Source organism: Mauremys mutica, chromosome 11 (assembly GCF_020497125.1).
Source record: "Mauremys mutica isolate MM-2020 ecotype Southern chromosome 11, ASM2049712v1, whole genome shotgun sequence".
Lineage (NCBI taxonomy): Eukaryota > Metazoa > Chordata > Testudines > Geoemydidae > Mauremys > Mauremys mutica.
In genome coordinates this window covers 71,409,608-71,430,490 of record NC_059082.1, presented here as the reverse complement: position 1 = coordinate 71,430,490, position 20,883 = coordinate 71,409,608, and the positions used below count along the sequence as shown (strand labels likewise).

Sequence of the window (20,883 nt, the reverse complement as noted above, 5' to 3'; positions counted from 1 at the left end):
TAGAACAATACAGGGTCTAAACTTATCAATCTCTGGAGAGAATTCCCCCTCCCCCCTTTCTCAGTAAAAGCAATATCAGCAAACAGGAATAAAGCATTTCCTTTAGCAAACACACAATTGCAAATGTAGAAATTAACTCATAAGACTAATTCGCCTTTCTAATTAATACTCACTATTAAATAGTAGAAACTACTCCAGGAGAACTTGGAGACATGACTGTCCTCTCTTAGATCCAAAGAGAGCCCTCTGAGCAAAACAGGGAACACAGACAAAGGCTTCCCTCCACAGAGATTTGAAAATAATCTGTTCCTTGATTGGTCCTCTGGTCAGGTGTTTCTCAGGTCACTGAGCTTGTTAACCCTTTCCAGGGAAAAGAGACCTTAACCCTGATCTGTTTATTTATGACAGTTACAATGCAAAATGTCAAGGCATATAGTCTTTCAGGTTGCAGATGAATGGCTAATTATCAGAGCAAGGCAAGGACTTTGCATGTGCACCAAAGTACACGTAATGAAAACCCTTATAAAATGTGAGTAAGGGTTGTTTAGGGGAGTATAGGAAGTAGAGCTGTCAATTCATCTCAAACAGGAGAGTGCAGAAAGCCAGTATGTCAATGCCCGTTGTATTCCTCCAAACAAAGGTAGGGTGACCAGATGTCCCGATTTTATAGGGACAGTCCTGATATTTGGGGCTTTTTCTTATATAGACTCCTATTACCCCCCACCCCATCCCAATTTTTCACACTTGCTGTCTGGTCACCCTAAACAAAGGGGTTAAAGTGGATACTCTCAGTTGCAGACTCACCAGTTCTGCCAGTGTTTTGCCGCAGAATGTCAGTACTCCGCCGCACAAAGTGATTCAACATTTCCTTTTGTTGCCTCCCTGTAAACTTTCCCTTTCTGCTCCAACACTTCAATACATAATGATTCTATGACTTTTCTAACCTTGCATATGCAGCAAAGGAATACCTGATTTGGTCAGGAGAACACATTTTCAATTAGAAAATATTAATGTTTATTTGGAAGTCTTGAGTGACTGCTAAGTTAACTTCCCATTTACTTTTAATACTAAGTAACCATTGTAATGCACAAAAATACTGGAATGGGCTGGGGAGGGACAGCTGGAATACCTCAGACTAAGAACATTATATTACACCATTTAGATCAAAACTGACATCTATAAAACCACCCTTGTCGACTAGTAACCAAGTGTAGGAAAGCCTAAGAATTTGAGTTAATTTTTCGTCTTTTTTCTTTCTTTTTAAGATACTACAGTCTTTTTAAAATATTGTACTAATTAAAGTACACAAACACTCTCTTGTTTCCATAAAATTTTACTAACATCAAAAGCTACACCTTGAAACAATATGCACTCTGAAACACTTTCATGACTAAAAACATCCACCCAAAATGACATCTTGATATAGGGTCAGAACTTAAAAGGAAAAAAAGTAGTCAACTAATTGTCCCTAAAGGTAACCTTCAGTTACTGTGGACAATGTTCAAGTCATCTGAACAAAAACAACAGTGTAGGGCTACAATCAAAGGAATTTTATTTCTGACACAATTACTTTACTTATTGAAGGTCAACTATTTGTTACAGAGAAAACACGTATAAACGTCTGTTTCTACCTTTTCAATATTCTTTCCAGGGTTTAGTGTTGAAGCTTTAACAGATTCATTGTAAAACAGATTTTTGCCTTGGTCTTCAGCATGTGAGTTAAACAGGAAAAAAAAACCTTACTTATTCTGTACACATTTTAAAATTAATTCAGTTGACATAATTAATCAAAATATGGCTTACAAAGATCATATTCATGTATTTTAGGATGTTTAAACATTTTTACTCGGACAAAGAGTATGAAATATTATTAATGCAGAAATTATAACAAGTTCAAAAGTTAAAAGACTTCAACTGCAGTTGGTGCTTTGATTTATTCCCTCAAAATGGCTCTAGGCATGCTAATCTAATTACACACACACTGCTACTGTAAATATTTACTATTTATTTGAACACCACAGACATCTTAGTACACCATAGGGTTACTCAACTATTGCCTTTGAGTCAGAATTAAGTAGCCAGGCACGCGAAGATCTCTGTTGGCAAAACAAATTATATGCATTCAAATAAAGTCTTCTATATAATGCCTGTATATTTTTCATTTGTAATAGCCTATTTAGTAATGTCAGCAATTTGTTACATAATCTATTCCACATCTATGAATCACGTTTCCTCAATTAATAAGGCTGGATAGAGTATATGAAGTTATACACACACACACACAACCATAAACCAAATTTTCTGAATTCTGAAAGCAACAGTACCTATAACACTGAAAATGTAAAGTTTACAGATGTTTAAAACAAGAAATTTTGACAATGACTTCGATGAATTAGTATACTTGTTTGTAGGTTTACTTTGTACCTTACACCTCTCTCTCCACAAACCCATTTCCTTTAGGATGGTTGAAAGCTACTTGACGCTTAGAAGTAACTGCCTTTTAATAAAAAGAAAGTTACACAAAACTTTCCTTCTTTCCCACGTAGCTGTGCTTCAGATAAAAGCACTGACTGAAAATTACATTTTTGGGGCTATATTTACCAGCACAATCAGGGTGCTCTTCACTGCTCTGGCAACGAAAAGTAGATGTAGCGCTGGTGTAACAGGCACTTATCTTTGAATCACCAGAACGGCACCCTGCATATGAATGAATCAGATCCTCTATATTCAGTCAAAAAACAGTGATAGTTTTAAGTTTCTGTATCTTGTGACTGGCCAGGAATCCCACCCTTTCTAACAGTAATAAGTTTACTTCTTTATTTATTCCTACTATCAACTATTACAATCATGACATTTTGATTTATGAAAAGCCTATTTCAAAAATATGTACAGTTCATAAAAAATGAATTAGTACATATTTTTCTGTGACTGAGGTCAACAACTGTTGTCTAAGGCAAAAGTTTTATAAGGAGAGAAAGTTAATGCTAAAACAGGGTTTTAAAAAAATATGTACTCTGTACTTGTTTCTTTAGTTTCCTAGTAGTAGAATTTCAGATTTTACAGAGACTTTTTTTTTTAAACTACTAAGAGGCTCCACCCTTAAAATGTTCAGCTGCTGAAAAGGACAAACTCAGGTCTCATTAACACACTTACCATTGAAACACCACAAACACAAGATAGTTAAGCAAACAGTCCATGGTTTATTTGCAAACACCACTTCCCCCCAACAAATTCAACTTCCACAAGTCAAGAAAGCTGAAACGCTTTGACCAGGCTATATTCTGTCAGGGTTTGCAGTCTAAACTCAATGGGACTTGTACCTAATTCCCATAGGTGCTTTTAAAATTCCACCCTTTGGTACAATTTTGGCATGTGTGTATAAAAAAGTTCACAATAACTTTGTTAATGCACTAAAAATCTAAATAAAACTTTGCGCTGTTAACACAAATGCAATATTGTTTTGAAGTGACAGGTTTGATGCCAGCCAATAAGACATTCTTAATTAAAACAAAATTTTAGTCCTTGTTGTACAAACACTCATACACATGCTTAATTTTAAGCACATGAGAAATCCCCTGCCCTCAATGGGACTATTTGTTTGAGTAAAGTTACATATCTGCTCAGGTCCTTAACACTTAGTTTTTTGCCTACAGCAGTTCTATAAAATTCAACTAAGATACCCTACTTGAAGTGGCATTTTTTAAAAAACTGTTTATAATTTAGCAGGCAATTTTTTTTTTTTTGTAATACGGGTGGGGTGTTCACCAGAGTCATGTGATATTAAATTCCATTAAAAGAGCTCTCTCATGCAAAACTGCCTTAGACAAAAGCCAAACCTAAAATCCTCATCTGTATCTGAACATGGGGCTGAGAAATTCTAAGTCTTTAAAGGGAAAAAATATCTGTCAATAGGAAAATTAACTGAGGGAAGTATTTCAACAGGCCACATAACAATAACTCATTGCATTTTAAAGAATATGAATCCTAGCTCAAACTAACATGTTAAATTTTGAAAACATTATTCTAGCTATATTGAATGAGGTACAAAAACGGTATCTCAGTACTTTAATCAAGGAAAACAGCCTATTTGAAACATAAGTAAGAAAAGTAGTCCTCCAAAAGAGTTGTTAAATGTGGCAAGAAATTAAGAAATGTAGCTGATTTAAAACTGTACTACTCTTACTTTATTTTTCAGTTATTCACTAGACACAAATTAAAGTCACTCTTGGAGATCAGACACATTCTTTTCATGAAGTTTGGAATTTTTGCTCTTGCTAATTTTGAAAAATTATTTCTCAAGCAATCAAACTGGACTGTTAAGCAGACTTTAATCTGTGTTAGACAAGTACTGCTAATATAATTAGAGAAAAGGTGAGGCTGTTACTCAACAGCTCATTTGTAAAATCAGTTAGCCAGTACTCTGTCATCAGTAACCTTAGGTAGAGCACGGAAAATTGTTTACTTCATATTCTGTTGAATCTGAGATATAAGTAGTAAGATTACTGTGGTTTCTCAGGTGCTGCAATCAATTTGAGATAACTTTAGTTGGAGAGCTGAAGAAATTTACTTTGATCTTCTAATTTAAACCAAATCATAAAATGTAGAACCATTAGGAAAGATGTGTTAAGTAGACTGTCTATTCAGAAAAATTTGATTTGGCAATACTGCATAATCTAGGTTTATTTTTACTGGAGATTGACTGCAACTAAAATGCTCCTTGTGAAGGAAGCAACACTCAGCTATTTCAAGCAAATCTTTGAAAGGTTCTTCTTCAATAGGTAGGCTGGTTGTACAGTCCAAAATGTGTTTCCATGTGAAATGTTACCATCTCCTTTCACCATATAGGGAAACTACTTGGAACACTACAAATTGGCTATCACCATACAGTTTGTCCTGTCACTGAATGTGGGAGAGGGGAGAAGAGACACAAACCTAGACTTTTGGAATTTCCTATTTATGCTGAAGACAGATATGTACTAAGTCAAGAAACACTGGTTCCATCTATGAAAACTGAAATATAAAATAATGGCATGAAACAATCTCAGACTACATCACATATTGGGATATTTGAAAATTTACACATTTAGAATAGATTTTCCTTGGATTATCCCAAAATATATTTGTCTGATGAAAGTGCATAATGAAAACATCGATGTCTATTGAACAATCAGTTTGCAGTTAATAGCAAAAAAAAGTATACTCGGGATATTGTACCCCTTTAACAATGGAAACAGGATTAGTAAAAGTTATAGATGGCTAGAACTGCTAAAACCTCTATACCCACTTATAAAATTTTCTGAGCTACTTGTTTCCAAATCCTCATGACTTAATTCTTCATGTCTGTGAATCCAAACTTTCTGTCTACTCTTATTGTTGTGCTTACCACATTTTAGAATTGGATACAGGGAGTGAAGGAAGTCATGTTTATGAGCTTTATTTACTACTGAATTAACATACTAAGTTCATTGTCCATGCAACTTACATTAAAAAGTGGCTCATTAAGACTATGAATGCCGGTTTTAAAATATGCAAAGTAGCTTTCAGAAGAAAATCATAACAGCATTTGAGTCTAAAAGCTTGAAAAAATGTTTATATACAAATCAGATTTTTTCAAAAGCACTTTGGCAATATCTGTCTCCTCTTCACATAATCTCTTGAAAATGTATTAGGATAAATATAGAGAATTTGAACATATTGCTTCTGTTGCTTGGTTTAGGAAGGAGCATCAAAACAATAGCCTTAAAAGAGAGACTACTTATATTTTCCAAGCCACAGGAAGAATGTGAAGCCACAACAATCAATTGGGGAAGCTAGTGAAGGAAAAAAAAGTGGTAGATGACAACCTCAGAATAGAGAGTTGAGCACAGAAATTCCAAAGAGAGGGGGAAGGAAAAGCTCTGTAATTCCCAACATTAAATAATTTGGAGTGTAAAATATGCATAAAGGTGAAATACATATGCTTCACTTAAACTATTTTCTTTTAAGCCTCAATCTGTGTTTTAGTACTCTCAATGCAAGGAAAGTTACTTTGGTGCACAGTGCCTTTCAAAAGTGATTTATATGGGCTTAGGTCCCCAGCTCTCCTTATATTTGTCTTGTAGTCAGTAAATGAACTACTCCATGCATGAGATAATCTGTCAATTTTAGCATCTACGCACACAAAAGTGTATTCTCTTTACAGCATATCAAGTATTGGCTTTCAACAGCAAGGCAAGTGTCTTCTAAGCACAAGATGCACTTGAACACTGCTTACTCTAACAAACAGTAATTATAACAGACCAAGAACAACAAACCCTACCAAAAGAAAACACTACACTGAACAAATAATTCTCCAATTGCCGCGAAGATAAGAGAAAGAAAAAAGCACACACGACAGATATCAGTCATGTCTCTCAGTGGACTACTGGAAGGCACTCAGATAACACGGTGTCTATATAGAACAGGGGTCAGCAACCTTTCAGAAGTGGTGGGCCGAGTCTTCATTTATTCACTCTAATTTAAGGTTTCGCAGGCAGTAAAACATTTTAACGTTTTTAGAAGGTCTCTTTCTAGAAGTCTATAATATATAACTAAACTATTGTTGTATGTAAAGTAAATAAGGTTTTTAAAATGTTTAAGAAGCTTCATTTAAAATTAAATTAAAATGCAGAGCCCCCAGACCAGTGGCCAGGACCCAGGCAGTGTGAGTGTCACTGAAAATCAGCTCACGTGCCGCCTTTGGCACGTGTGCCATAGGTTGCCTACCCCGATATAGAATTAAAGAATTAGGAAATGGGATGGTCTTCAAAGCGGTATCTGATTTTAAGTTTTCAGCAGTTTCCTAGTATTTGCTATGTTGCAGTCCCATTGCATGACTTAATATCCCTCTTTTGGGAGTAGCTACTTACCTGGTGGTTCTATGCTTGTAGCTGTATCTACTTCCAGCACTATCATGGTAGCACTCTAGCTGATGCTGTCAAAACTGTCCAGAGTCCCGTGGCACTCCATGGAAAACTACAGAGCTACTACAGCGCTAATCCTGAAGTTGTCATATAATATAAGAGTATCAACTGAACATGCACTGAGCAAGGTAAAAACCTGAAAGGAACACTTATTTCACATATGCATCTACACACTTAGCATTAAACTAGGACAACGGGAGCTTGGGGGGGCCCAACGGAGGACACAAATAGAATCCATAAGCAATGTGAATTGGGGGGGGGAGATCATGAAGGGAGTGAGTAATATTACTACTGAGAGTTAACATCACAATACTAATGTGATAGCGGACAACAGCTTTTTTTGACATTGAGTCAGTCCCAGAGTAGTGTCTATTATTCTGAAATATTTATGTTAGATAGGTGTCCTTGGTAGTTCTATGGCCATCCTCCGATTTTCCAGTTCATTACTTCATACTTATAAGTATCAGGCCTCTCTCTTTCTGGACAATGTATTATTTGAGGGCTTGTCTTATCAAGGTATTACTGAGAGCACATGTTTGAAGTGTGAAATCTCATGTCTATCTGTAAAATTGATTATATGGTTTTGCAAATGTCAATGGCTCTGGGGGTAAAGTGTAAATCCAAGCAGGAGACATACTGGTGAGAAACTACAGCGGCTTCGACTTTTCTTCTACGTTAGCAACTGTTTTCAAATGGAGAAATATTCTGGAAATTCTATCTGACTTCTTCACAAGTCTTTGATTCTTAGATTGTTAGTTCAGAAGAAGGACCATATCAGACCCTTATTTGCTCTACAAAATCTCCAAAATACATTTTAAGAGCTATCTAAACATCTACAGGCGGGGTGGCTCTAGGAATTCTGCCGCCCCAAGCACGGCAGGCAGGCTGCCTTCCACAGTTTGCCTGCGGACGGTCCGCTGGTCCCGCAGCTTCGGGACTTCTCGCTGGTCCTCCGAAGCTGTGGGACCAGCGGACCCTCCGCAGGCAAGCCGCCGAGGGCAGCCTGCCTGCTGCCCTTGTGGCCACCGGCAGAGCGCCCCGCCCCAAGCACGCGCTTGGCATGCTGGGGCCTGGAGCCGCCCCTGTCTACAGAGCCATACCATGCATAGACATGGAAACATGATGGTGCCATTCCTAGTATTTTCTTACTCAAGTCCATGAGTTTTGAATGCATAGAGATGACAGGCTAGGACCTTAAACCAGTTAGCCTGTTTAAAACTATGTCACAATACATATTCTTGATAAGGCCCGATTTGTAGGTTAAAATAAAACAGTACCACCAGTTGACATTCCTAGATTCAGAATGACAGACTCTGGAGTGCATTCCATTGCTCGTCCCATTCCTGTCATCCTGCATTTTTTCTCCTGTGCTCTATTGAGCAACTCCGAGTCAAAAATAACATTTTTTTCTCAGGTTAATGCCTTTAACAGCTTTTTGCCTTTTCTGCAGTGGTACAATTAAAATATATCATTCCATAATAAAATCAAACAGTCCTTAAAATTACAGCATTTATATGTTTTACACTAGGTCTGCTACTCAGAAAGCACCATTCATCATCTTCTGAGACACTGAAATCAAGCAACAAGCACAGGTTAATAGGAACTAGTGAAGGAATGTAACCTGAAGTTCAACCTCTTAAAAGGAAGTAAAGAAAATTAAAACACGCTCTTCATACACCTTCAGGTAGCTCTTATTTGTCTTATATTGTACTGCAAACATCTATTAGCAACTGGTAGTCAATAAGAAAATACACTACCAATTTATTTGACTTCTGCTGATGTGGTAACTTCAGCACAATGTTAGTATTTTGAAAAAATAATATATTTCAGACCACTGAAACTATTTCAAGTGGAGACTAAACATGTTCACTCATTTCAATCTGTCCATAAAACAGCAGAAAGATATAACAGCATACAGGGGGTTTTATTAGGTTACACCTGAACCTCTCACACAGGCTTTTTAAATCTGCCACAGTTCAAAGGAAACTCAGATGTTAAAGGGCTTGACTATATCACAATTTACAGCACAGCAAACCAGAGTGTGTATCTACAGCACCCTAGCCTGTCATTCACTAATTGGCCATGTGGATCTGCTGCAGTTGAGCAAAGATTGAAACACTGACCTCTCAAAACCAGCATCTGCTGTTGCTACGTTGAGAGAATAGTGATCCATAAAGCTGTGAATTAAACTTCACACACAGTTCACAGATTAAGTGTTTTACACTAGGTCTGCTACTCAGAAAGCACCATTCATCATCTTCTGAGACACTGAAATCAAGCAACAAGCACAGGTTAATAGGAACTAGTGAAGGAATGTAACCTGAAGTTCAACCTCTTAAAAGGAAGTAAAGAAAATTAAAACACGCTCTTCATACACCTTCAGGTAGCTCTTATTTGTCTTATATTGTACTGCAAACATCTATTAGCAACTGGTAGTCAATAAGAAAATACACTACCAATTTATTTGACTTCTGCTGATGTGGTAACTTCAGCACAATGTTAGTATTTTGAAAAAATAATATATTTCAGACCACTGAAACTATTTCAAGTGGAGACTAAACATGTTCACTCATTTCAATGTGTCCATAAAACAGCAGAAAGATATAACAGCATACAGGGGGTTTTATTAGGTTACACCTGAACCTCTCACACAGGCTTTTTAAATCTGCCACAGTTCAAAGGAAACTCAGATGTTAAAGGGCTTGACTATATCACAATTTACAGCACAGCAAACCAGAGTGTGTATCTACAGCACCCTAGCCTGTCATTCACTAATTGGCCATGTGGATCTGCTGCAGTTGAGCAAAGATTGAAACACTGACCTCTCAAAACCAGCATCTGCTGTTGCTACGTTGAGAGAATAGTGATCCATAAAGCTGTGAATTAAACTTCACACACAGTTCACAGATTAAGTGCATTTTGCAGACACATGCCTTTGAAATTACCACCTCCCTAGTTGGGTGAAACCTAAGACATTCAGGAACAGAAACATGTGCTAGCACATAAAATGACAGGATGTATAATCTTATCTAATTTTATAGTGGTGGCTCTAGTTCTTCTCTTTTCCCTGCAAAGACTACAAAAAGCCTGTTTAACCACCTAAACAGCTTAGTTCCAAGAATATACAAATTCTATAGCACCAAGCTGAAGATTACTAAATATCCTATTTTGTTACTTGTATAGTGGGGTAGATTTGGCATGGGACTCGCAGAAATTAACTCCAAGTGCTTCACCATTTAAATTAGATATAAGAGTAAGTGACAACTATCAGAGGTAGAAAAGAGATTCAACTAGAATTCCTCAACTAGAAGAAAGCTGGGTAGACAACAAGTTGAAATTCTACCAATACACAGTTCGCATCTCTTAAGGGCAGATTTCAACACCATCATCTCCCAGCTCTTCCAAGTCCTACTGAAGAATAGCACCTACTTCAAAAGCAGCTATCTTAAGATGAACCAAGGAAAGACATAGCTGAACCTAGTTCTAAGACGGAAATGCTTTTAAGGACTTGCCTCCTCCATAACATCTCTCATTATCAAGGGCACCAGCCAAATGATTGAAAAGTTGTCCCCATGGTCCTTCTCAACTTCCTAACTGCCTGTGACAGAGAGAGTCTCACTTCCACTTGCAGATATCTAGAAGATTATGCCTCACCCTATGAGGCATACATCTGGCCACAGTGATCACCAAACTAGATTACTGCAAGTTCTAACTAGAAATGAAGCCACACCCTGAAAGAGCTACAACTAGTACAAAATACAACAGTCCCGTGTAGGTGATTACGAACACACCACACCCAATGCTCTGCTCTTAACATTGACTATCCATTGAATATGCAATCTATTTCCACGTGTCCACCCTAATATTCAAAACCCACTCCAGAAGTGGCCTAAGCTAGATAACAGATCATCTCTCAGTTATTGACCATGATCACCCTTAATAGCTCCATTCCACTGGAACTGCAAAACTGGCAACTGAGACGGACTTGTGAGCACCAACAGAAGTTTCATGGGAGCCAGATCCAGACAATGGAACCTATTCCTGCAAAAGCAACATGACAGTCAACTTCACAGTATATGGAATTAAATACAAAACCCATTTCTTTTATTTAGCATTTTCAGCATAACTCTTCATACATATAAAGTCAGACACGCCCACTCTCAGAAAAAATTCTACCACCTATTCAAGTTTTACAGCAGAGAAGAATTTATTTTTGGAATTGCTGTTCCTTCTTTTCATTCTTTGACAGGGACTCTGGCATTATAATCACGACAGACATTTTGTTTGATGGGAGGTACATAATCCTGTTAATTTCAATTATTTTCATTTTTGGGGAGGGGATTGAGTCAAGTTTTAAGAGTATAAGGTCAGATATGAGGGTAGAAGCTGGCAACACTGGAAAGGGGTTTGACTTTGGACTTAAGTCCAGCAGGTGCTAACACAGAAGTGTCAGATGGTAGTGCAGTAGATTTGTTTGCAAACACAGATCTTTACAGAAGTGTATTCTCCCCCAACTCCTTTAGCTTTGTGCCACACAAAATATAAAAACTTTACAAGACAGGCCTTTCATCCTAAGGCGTTCAGATTTAAAATCACTGATGCTCCAAGTATAGCTAACAACTATGCTTCATTCTGGACTTCTCTATGCTGAAGGGATACTGGGTAAATCCGTAAGCATCAGACATCTACTTTTCCCTGACACAAGATTAAGCCTTCACTCCAGCTCTCAATTATTATGCATATTACCATCCAGATTTTTACCTTAGTTTTTACATTCACAGCATCAACTAAGTTGATTTTGGTCAATCTACTTTTAGCTGGTGCTTTCTTCAGCCACTCTTTCCCTTCCCATGTAACTTTTTCTTGTCTGTACCACAGTGGCACTCAATCTCTGGGCTGCAATCACCAGGGGATCACAGCCATCCTTCTTTTTTCTCCCTTTTCTCCACATTTTTTGTTGGTTTGTTTTTTTAAAAAAGCATATTTTTAACCCTTATGGTTGGGAAGATAACCTCAAAAATCTGAGCCAAATGTAAATTGATGCAGAAATGGCTGAGTCTCCAAACAGCCTGAAAAAGAGTAACTCCAAGAGGTATGAACTGCCTCATTCATCTCAATCAAGGCCATGGTGACTCTGAAATTCTGTGGTCATGGAATCTAGCATGTTTCCATGATGCCACAAAATGGAGCATTTTTTTAATATGGAATTCAACTTTTTCTAGTCACGTGTCCAATGTAATCTTTTTGTCTATCTGTCTTGCTTGGATCTTCCTGTGGCTGCAACTTCTCTTCAGCTTTAGCTTCAATGGGAAGTTAACTTGATTACAGTGTCTGTTCCCTACACTGTTCAAGACAGCCTGGCAACAGAGCAGTTTTTCCCACCCCTTCCTCACTTACCTCTCATGGGCTCAGCGCATGCATGCGCACACATACCCCAGAATGCTTGTTAGCTACCAAAATTCTTCAAAGGAGCAGTCACAATAACTGGCATAGGATTCTGAGGCATACACACAGACATGAAAAAGAGGGACAACTGAGCTCTTTGGAGACCAATCATCCATCTTCATGAAAGAAACCAACTGAATTATTCAAGCAAAAGCTACAGATTTACAAACCTATATGACTTAACAACATTAATTTTATAAGCATGACTGCCCCCCTGAGCATCATACTTTGTCATTGCAAATAATGAAAGCTGCTATCTTCATAACATGGGAAACACTACAGACTGTGTTTCAAATGTCATTAAATGTTGTCTTGGAATCTACTGCTGTCAGTCAGTCAAAACACTTTCTCTTCATGATGCAGTCACTGATGAATTTGCGACATGGCTGCAGATGTTTGGGAACAGCGCTTCTCTATACAACAGGATAAAATTACAGATGGGTCTTCTACCCAACTTTTAGCATTTGTTCGGTGCAAGTACAAAGGGCTCATACATGAGGACTGCCAGTTTTTTTGTCCACTGACAGGTTATGCTACAGGAGAAAAAAAGAGAAGCTTTCTAACAATTAACTCTTGCTGCTGGATTGGTATTGCTGTATTGATATTTACACTGACGGTGCCTTGGGACTAGAAGCCAGTCTCTTACTCACCAAGCCATTTAAACACTTTGTTCAGTGAATACACTGAGAAGCTTTGGAAGTAAAGAGGATGCCAGTGGAACTGACAAAGGTACTACGAGACTGTAACAGTTTTGACCTTTATTAAAAGTTAAGCCCAATGCACGCCTCCACTATTTTATGCAAAGAAATGGTCATGCAACATCAGCAGCTCCCCTTTCCAAACCAAAGTTCACTGACTTTCTCATGGCAAAAAAAAAAAAAAAAAAAAAATCAATCATTTGGTTAAGCTCAGAGAAGAGCCAAGATTTTTCCATGTTGAACATTCCTCTACTCTTGCAGAATACTACACTGATCAGCACTGGCTTGCTTTGAATGCTTACCCCCAGAAACAGAATATGAAAACTCAACTTGGGGATCACAAAATGGGAAGTGGTGGTTGTGACCTATTGACACCTGGCATTCCCAGTATGAAAAAGGTTGAGTTCAACTAGTCTAGTAAGTATTCAATGCCTTTTAGTCTAACACTGAATTCATGCAGAGTTACATACTCCATTCAGTAATAACTTCTTTTCTCAAGCAAAGGACTCTATACATTAGTATCTCTTTAACTGCACTGTACATGGCACATCATATTTAAGTTATTAATACATCTTTATTACTATATCCCATATAGCATCTATTCAGTTTTGGCCCCAATCTTCCAGACTGAGGATGAAGCTTGTTATTAAAACTAAAAACTAATGTTTTGAGTCTCTAGCTTTGTAAGATATACTGCATAATACTGATAGTAAAGAGGAACTTCAAAAAAAACAAAGCAGAGATACTTTGAGAATGAGTCCAATGTAATCAGGAAAAGTCCTCTGCTTTTGAGATCACTCTAGAAAAACAAACCCCACATTCCAGTTAAGAAAGGATGGAAAAAAATCACAAAACTGAATTTGCCATGTAGAAGTCATACAGCCTGTTGACAAATTTATCCTATTTGGATAATCTTCAAAAAATTCATAGATGAGAAAACTGCCATTCCATTTTTAACAAGCATATACGTTTGATTTACCAATTTCTATGTAAAGATGAATATTTGAAGAGGAGAACTAAAAAAGTGGTTTATAAACAATTTAGAATTGCTTACTCAGAAGAAAATTCAGGAGTAAGGGTGGTTTTGTGGTTATGGCTCTGGCCATAATAAAGGAGAACTGAGTTCAGTCCCCAGCTTTGCTACAGACTTCTTGTGGCACCTTGGACAAATCATTTAATCTCTGTCCATCAGATCCCAATCTCTGCTTGCATGCTATATCCCTTTCTCCCACCCTTTGACCATATTGTCTATTTCAACTGAAAGCTCTTTGGGGCAGGGACCATTTTTACTATGCTTTTGTACAGTGCCTAGCAAAATGGGGTCCCAGGCTCAGTTAGGGCTTCTAGCCCTTGATATAATATAAATAAATAAATAAACTACATCATTCCCATCACCACTAGCAAGATTTTAAAAACCAAATTATACTACCAACACAGAGAGGGTTTTTTTTCCAAATCCATATTTTTAATTCGTGTACAGGAAAATAGGAGGAAAACCCAATGGAGGCGGAGAGCCAGCAAACAAAAGTGACAGGCAAAGGTAAACTACAAGCAGTAAGTAAAAAATTACAGTAATCTGGCCAGAAACAGGGTAAGCAAAATATGTACTAGGGCGCCTCCAACCCCTGCATGTTAGTCTCAGTGATTCATTCCCAAAATTAGAAAAAGAGAGAATCATGCAAAGGTCTCATAGCTGTGGGCCACAGGGGTAGAAGCCATACAAAGAACTTAAAACTGTGGAAATAGATGGAATAAGCCACAAAATTCAACAGCTCTAGAGACTTAGATAAATAAAGTAAGACAACATTTAATAATAATACAAGCACAGGATTTGCCCAACTGGATCAGAACACTGGACCATCTAATCTAGGATTCTGACTCAGTCAATAGCCAGTACCTGATGCTTCAGAGAAGATAAAACCCTTAACATATACCATAATAACATACCTAGCTAAATGTGACACCCTGTAGGTGGAACAAGGAAGGGGAGCAGCTCCTCCCTGGCTCCAAATAGCACAAATGTTACCAAAATTATATTGGGAGAATTTACTGGATACACTTGATCCTGCTTTCCCACCTCCACCATGGATCACCTAGCCCCCAAGACCGCAGCCTTCCTGTCCTACCCCAAATCACAATGAACACCCTCAGCAAGGACCATGGTGTGTGTCTCACCCCCAATCCACTGCTCCTCCCAGTTTACTCCCCTCCAGATCTGCCTCATCCCTCCCGGCCAGACCCCTCGAACCACTACACACCACAGCCCCCTCACACAGCAAGTCTCCCTCCTCCCCCCTCCCGTAACCCCATCACACAACAGGTCTCTCCTCCCCCACAGTCCCCGTGCACAGCAGGTCTCTCAGCCCCCGCCCCCGTAACCCCCCGACCCCCTTGGATACCAAGTCTCTCCCCCCTCACAGCAGGTCTCTCCCCACCCGTTCCCCAGCCCCCGCGCACAGCAGGTCTTTCCTCCTCCCCCAACCCCCCCGCACAGTAGGTCTCCCTCCCTCATCCCACCGCGCCTGCTCCCCTGGCCCCGGACCCCCTTGCGCGAGGCGCTTCCGACCCCTTTCTCACCTGCACCTGTTTGCGGAAGTGGAGCCGCCTCGCCACCTCCCAGCAGCAGCAGCAGCAAGAGGGAAAAAAGCCTGAGTCCGAGCCCGGGTCCGAGGGGCAGGAGCGACCCCCGCCGCTGCCCGCTCCCCCCGCAGCGCCCCCAGAGCTGCCACCGCATCTCGCCCGCTCCAGGCCCCAACGTTCAACGCCGGACACGGGGACTTGGCTCTCAGGGTCTCTGGCGAGCGCCCCCAGCGGCCGCTTCCCCCCTCCGCCACGGCCCGGCGGTCTCCGGCATCGGACCCCGCAATCCCCTTTCCCCTCACAGAACCCAACCGGCCCCCGCAGCCGCCGCCGCCGCCATCTTCCGGGCTACCTGACCAGCAGGGGAGGAGCTAATTGACGATTGACATTCCCACGCACCAATCCGCCAGAGCCTCACGCTCCGGAGGCGGGAGTAGGGTATGGACGGTGTTAATCCGCGCTGGCAGGCCAACCCGCACCGAGCAGGGAAGTGAGGCGGGACGAACGCGGGATTGACAAGCAGGTCTACCAATCAGTGTGCGTTTCGGATTTGGCTACTGCGTTACAAAGGGGCGGAGCTAACTCGAGACTAGGGCACCGCAGATTCAGGAGGTGGGATGCGGGTGCGCAAAGAGGATTGGTGGGAGGAGGGGGGATAGTAGCGCCCCCTGGAAGGAGGAAGGGGAAGTGAGAGCAGCGCCCCTGGAGGGAGGGGGGGAGCAGTACCCTCTGGGGAACCCCAGCTCCCTGACCCCTCCTGTTGTGGGATGCCAGGACCCACTGTCTCCTCTGGCCTCAGCTCCCTAGCACGTGCCACCAACACGTCCCCTCTGGTAGCTAGGCACCCCCAGAGGTGAAAGTAAGCCGATACGATACGGCGTACCGGCAGAGCCAGAACACTGTGCCAGACCGGACCGGCTTCGCCAGGCCTGCGATTTAAAGGGCCCGGGGCTCTCTGCATAGGCCGGAGTCCCGGTCCCTTTAAATAGCCACCCGAGCCTCGCTGCCGGAGCCTTGGGGTAGCGGCAGCAGAGTTCCAGCGGTGATTTAAAGGGCCCAGGGCTCCCCACAGCAGCCAGAGCCCCGGGCCTCGCTGCCAGAGCCCTGGGATAGCAGTGGCAGGGCTCTGGTGGTGATTTAAAGAGCCAGGGGCTCCCAGCCACCACTACCACAGCGGAACTGTGGGCCCTTTAAATCTCCACCCGAGTCCTGGGATAGCAGCAGCAGCCAGAAGCCCCTGGGGCTCCGTCAGCGATTTAAAGGGCCCAGGGCTCCGCTGCGGTAGCAGCAGCTGGAGCCCACGCCCTTTAAATTGCCCCTGAGCCCTGGGGCTCCCAGCCATCTCTGCAGCTGGGAGCTCCGGGGTGATTTAAAGGGCCCGGGGTTCCCAGCCGCATATCTCAGCTGGAGCCCCGGGGCCTTTAAATCTTGATTTAAAGGGCCCAGATATTTAAAGGCCCCACCTCTTCCAGATGAGGCCACACCCCCTGCTCAGGATTCCGGCATACCGATAAGTCCTTTAAGTTACTTTCACCCCGGGCACCCCTATTACCATGGATCCATCCCCTGAGAAGCCAAGGTTCTCCTCATGTCACTAGCAGTGGTGTAGTCCCTCTCGTCACACCTTGCCTGTGCCTGTGCCACCACTGGTCAGCAGCTGCCTGAGCTAGCTGGGCCTTGCCTAGACCTGGACGTAGTTTAAACTCTTTTGGCTTCCCGGGGTCAAATGCACTGTGTACATTCTTTGTAGCTAAAACAAACAGCAAAGAAATGCCTACTTCTCTTCCCCACTGGAACATCCCCAGAGCCCCAAACTTTGACCAGCCTCTCAGCTTGAGAAAGGGACAACAGTACACATATAGCTCCACCTTATCAGTGACCCCTAAACTTGGATTATTTGTACCCCTGGAAGGAATAGTTCACAGGGGAGCAGCGTGACAACAAGGACAGTCACAGACGGGCACACATTAATACCGTCTCTACAGCATGTAGATTTCTAATGCTGAACATGACTTCACTAAAGGACACTCTACATGAAAACGAGAAACACTAGATGATGTAGAAATAAGGTACAGGTTCCTACGGTTTAGGTTCATAATTCTTCTGAAATTTAAAAATTACAATAAGTAAAAGCAAAGTGACAATATTAAGTGTAATAAATGGGTGTTTTAATCCTAATCAATGAGGTACTATATATAATGAGGAAAAGTTGAGACGTATGATATGGGTAGCAAATTAGGTTCCCAGTTTCCCAATAATTCAGCAGAAAAGGCTAATTACATCAAGATTAGATAATGGCTTTCAGAGCACAAATTGTCTAAAGATATATTCATTAACTGCACAGGTAAGACTTCAAAGTTATATGAACTAAATGGAAATTATGACATTATGTCCAGGACAACACACAAACCCAAATCCTTCCTACATCTTGAAGCAGTTTTTTTCTAAGGTCATTTTGCCCCAAAAAGAGGATCCACTTCAACTCCAACTATTCTGTGTCTCCTTTAAATATCCTATCACTGGCTTGATGGCATCAATTTTATTACCAACTGACCCATATTCTTAAGGTGTTCTAATTAGTTTTTCTTTTTCTCAGAAATATTTTGCTTGCACAGTGCTATGCAGAAATTTTTTTTTCTGTATTGTTAAAGCTCCATACTGTCTGTTGTCTGTTCTTAAAAACCATCAGTAAACCATTCCAGAGCATCTTTTATTTGACTATCAGTGCACGTCTCAGACATTGGAGGGCAGAAGTTAGCCCTAAAATAAATGTGTTTGTGGAATAATATTACCCACAAATTGATCTTGTTTGTACATGGAAAAAATAACCCTATAGCTTCAATCTGAATGACTTATTTTAGATTGAGGGAAAACAACAAAACAAGAAAAGAACAAAAGGTAACCTTTCCATGAGAGAGTAAAGCGTGTGTCTCGTTTGTAATATATTACATTAACTCTACCTCAGAAAATTGCAGCTGCTCCTTCAGACAGACTAGACATATTAAGTTGGATATGACAGGGTTCACTATTCACTTCAGGGACACCTCCTTGTGGCTCATTGGAGCTTAGCTTTTGACCAGTCTGATGCCCCCTTCTTCAGTTGCTCACCCTGTGGTCTCTCTCTCTGGGGTCTGGTTACTCCCTCTTTATGAGGCAGTGTGCTCCCTCTTTGAGGCTTGGATCTGCCTCCTGCCAGTATTCCCCTTCCAGGTATCAGAGTCCCTAACTGTCCCAGCCAGTCTTCCAATTCTGCCCAGACTGTACCACTTTCCCAATGTCTAGTAGGGGTACCGAGGCCCACCATCTACTCCAGATCCCAGCCCAGGAATCCTGTGCCCCAGCAACCACAGTCTACCCCATTTCAAACCCTGTCAGTGTTTCCCTGGGCTCTTTCCTATGTCTTCTGCCCCCTACCCTCCCCCCTCAGGTTAGGGTTGCCAACTTTGTAATAATTAAAAAACCAGACACTCCAGCAGGAGAGATGGAACCTCCCCCACCCCACCTTTTCCTGGGGTTCAACCTGAACTGTGGGACTGTTTAGACCTCTGTCCCACCAACCTGGAGTATCCCTCTCACACTGTGATAAGCTACAACCCTCTGGCAGGTACTGCACTTATACAGACATCCACAGGCAGGGACACACCCAACTGATTTACATGAATGCTTCTCCCAGCCACTCATGAACAAACAATAGAGAGGCTCTAGCCAATTCCCCCAGCTCCCCAGTCTTGCACCCCCGGAATATACCATCTTGACTTGGTCAAAGCCTGACCAGTGTAAGTTTATTACCCAGTCCACCCCTCCCTCAATGTGGAGAGGACATACACTAGCCTTTGTACACAGAGCTGAGATTTCCCAAGCACTGCAACCAAAACAGACTGTTTTAGGTAAAATATCGAACAGATTTATTAACTAAGAAAGATAGATTTTAAGTGATTATAAGTAGTGAGCGTAGAGATCAAAGTTGATTACCTAAGAAATAAAACAGATTCATAGTCTTAGTTTTATAAACTAAACAGGATTTGGGTCAAGCAGTGTCTCACCCTGATAGACAGTACAAACAAGTCACAGATCTTCAATACACAGGCTGGAACTCTCCTCCATCCTGGGACCACCTCCCCAGTTCAAAATCTTTGTCCCCCAGACCTATTTCCAGGTGTTGAGTTGTGCGGCGGGAGTGAGGCCAAGTCATGATGTGACTCCCCTTCTTTTATAGTTTCTTCCAGCTTGCTGGAAAGATCTTTTGCTACGACGTGGATCAAGCAGCCTCCATTGTATACATACTCTCTCTGAGACGTCTCCATTGTATACAGTTCCTGGGATCGTTGTTGGGCCATTAAAGGGAAGCCACACTCCCATCAGCGCCTCTGGCTACTCCATGGTTGTACCTGAAAGGCTGGTTGTGTGTGTTCTCAAACTCGCAACATATTTCAATAACACACACATAGTAAAACTTCATAGCTTCATAAACATTGATAGCACGTATGTTCAACAGATCAAGACTTTTAAAATGATACCTCACAAGTAGGTAGGTGATCAGACATCCCAATTTTATAGGGACAGTCCTGATATTAGGGACGTTTTCTTATATAGGCACCTATTACCCCCAACCCCTGGTCATGATTTTTCACACTTGCTCTCTGGTCATCCTACTCACAAGGCATATTTTGTACAAAACATATAATAATTATACGACAGTGGTAAATATGGGGGTTCCAGGGTGCTGCTTGAAGGTACAGAGTGTCACACCCACTACTTCCTCCCCAAGGCCTCACACCTGCCCCACCTCTTCCCCAAAGACATCCCTCCCTCCCCACTCCCCACTTGCTTCTTTTTACCCTCTGCCCCTCATTGCTCACTGCTTTCCCCCGTCCCCAGTCAGGAAGAACTCACTTGCAGAGCCGGGGCTGGTAGATGCATCCACCAGATGCAGGTAAGAGTAGTGAATGGTGGAGGTGATGACCAAGTGCCTCCCCCACCCACAGTAACTGACTTTGGGTGTCCAGTCCATAGATCTAGCTAGACACTGTCAGGTCCCCTTTTTGACCAGACTTTATAGTAAAAAACCAGATACCTGTCCACCCTAACCCAGGTTACAACTGGAGCCTCCTCCACTCCCTGTGGCTACTTCACATTCTCTCATGTTCTTGCCAAAGTCTGTATCTCAGGCAGGATCCCAGGGTTTGTTCCCCTAGGACTCCTCCTTGTCTCTCACCACC

The 20,883-nt window shown here is 41.4% G+C and overlaps 1 protein-coding gene across 1 annotated transcript in view; it reads right to left on the bottom strand.

The window, feature by feature from the left end:
* The window catches only part of LMTK2 (lemur tyrosine kinase 2), a 76,675-nt gene extending 60,726 nt beyond the window's left edge, over positions 1 to 15,949 (bottom strand). Inside the window, exon 1 of the mRNA XM_044979555.1 lies at positions 15,662 to 15,949. Coding sequence (XP_044835490.1) covers positions 15,662 to 15,818 — 157 coding nt within the window. The 5' untranslated portion in view covers positions 15,819 to 15,949. The remainder of the gene's footprint in view (positions 1 to 15,661) is intronic.
* Positions 15,950 to 20,883: the final 4,934 nt, after the last annotated feature.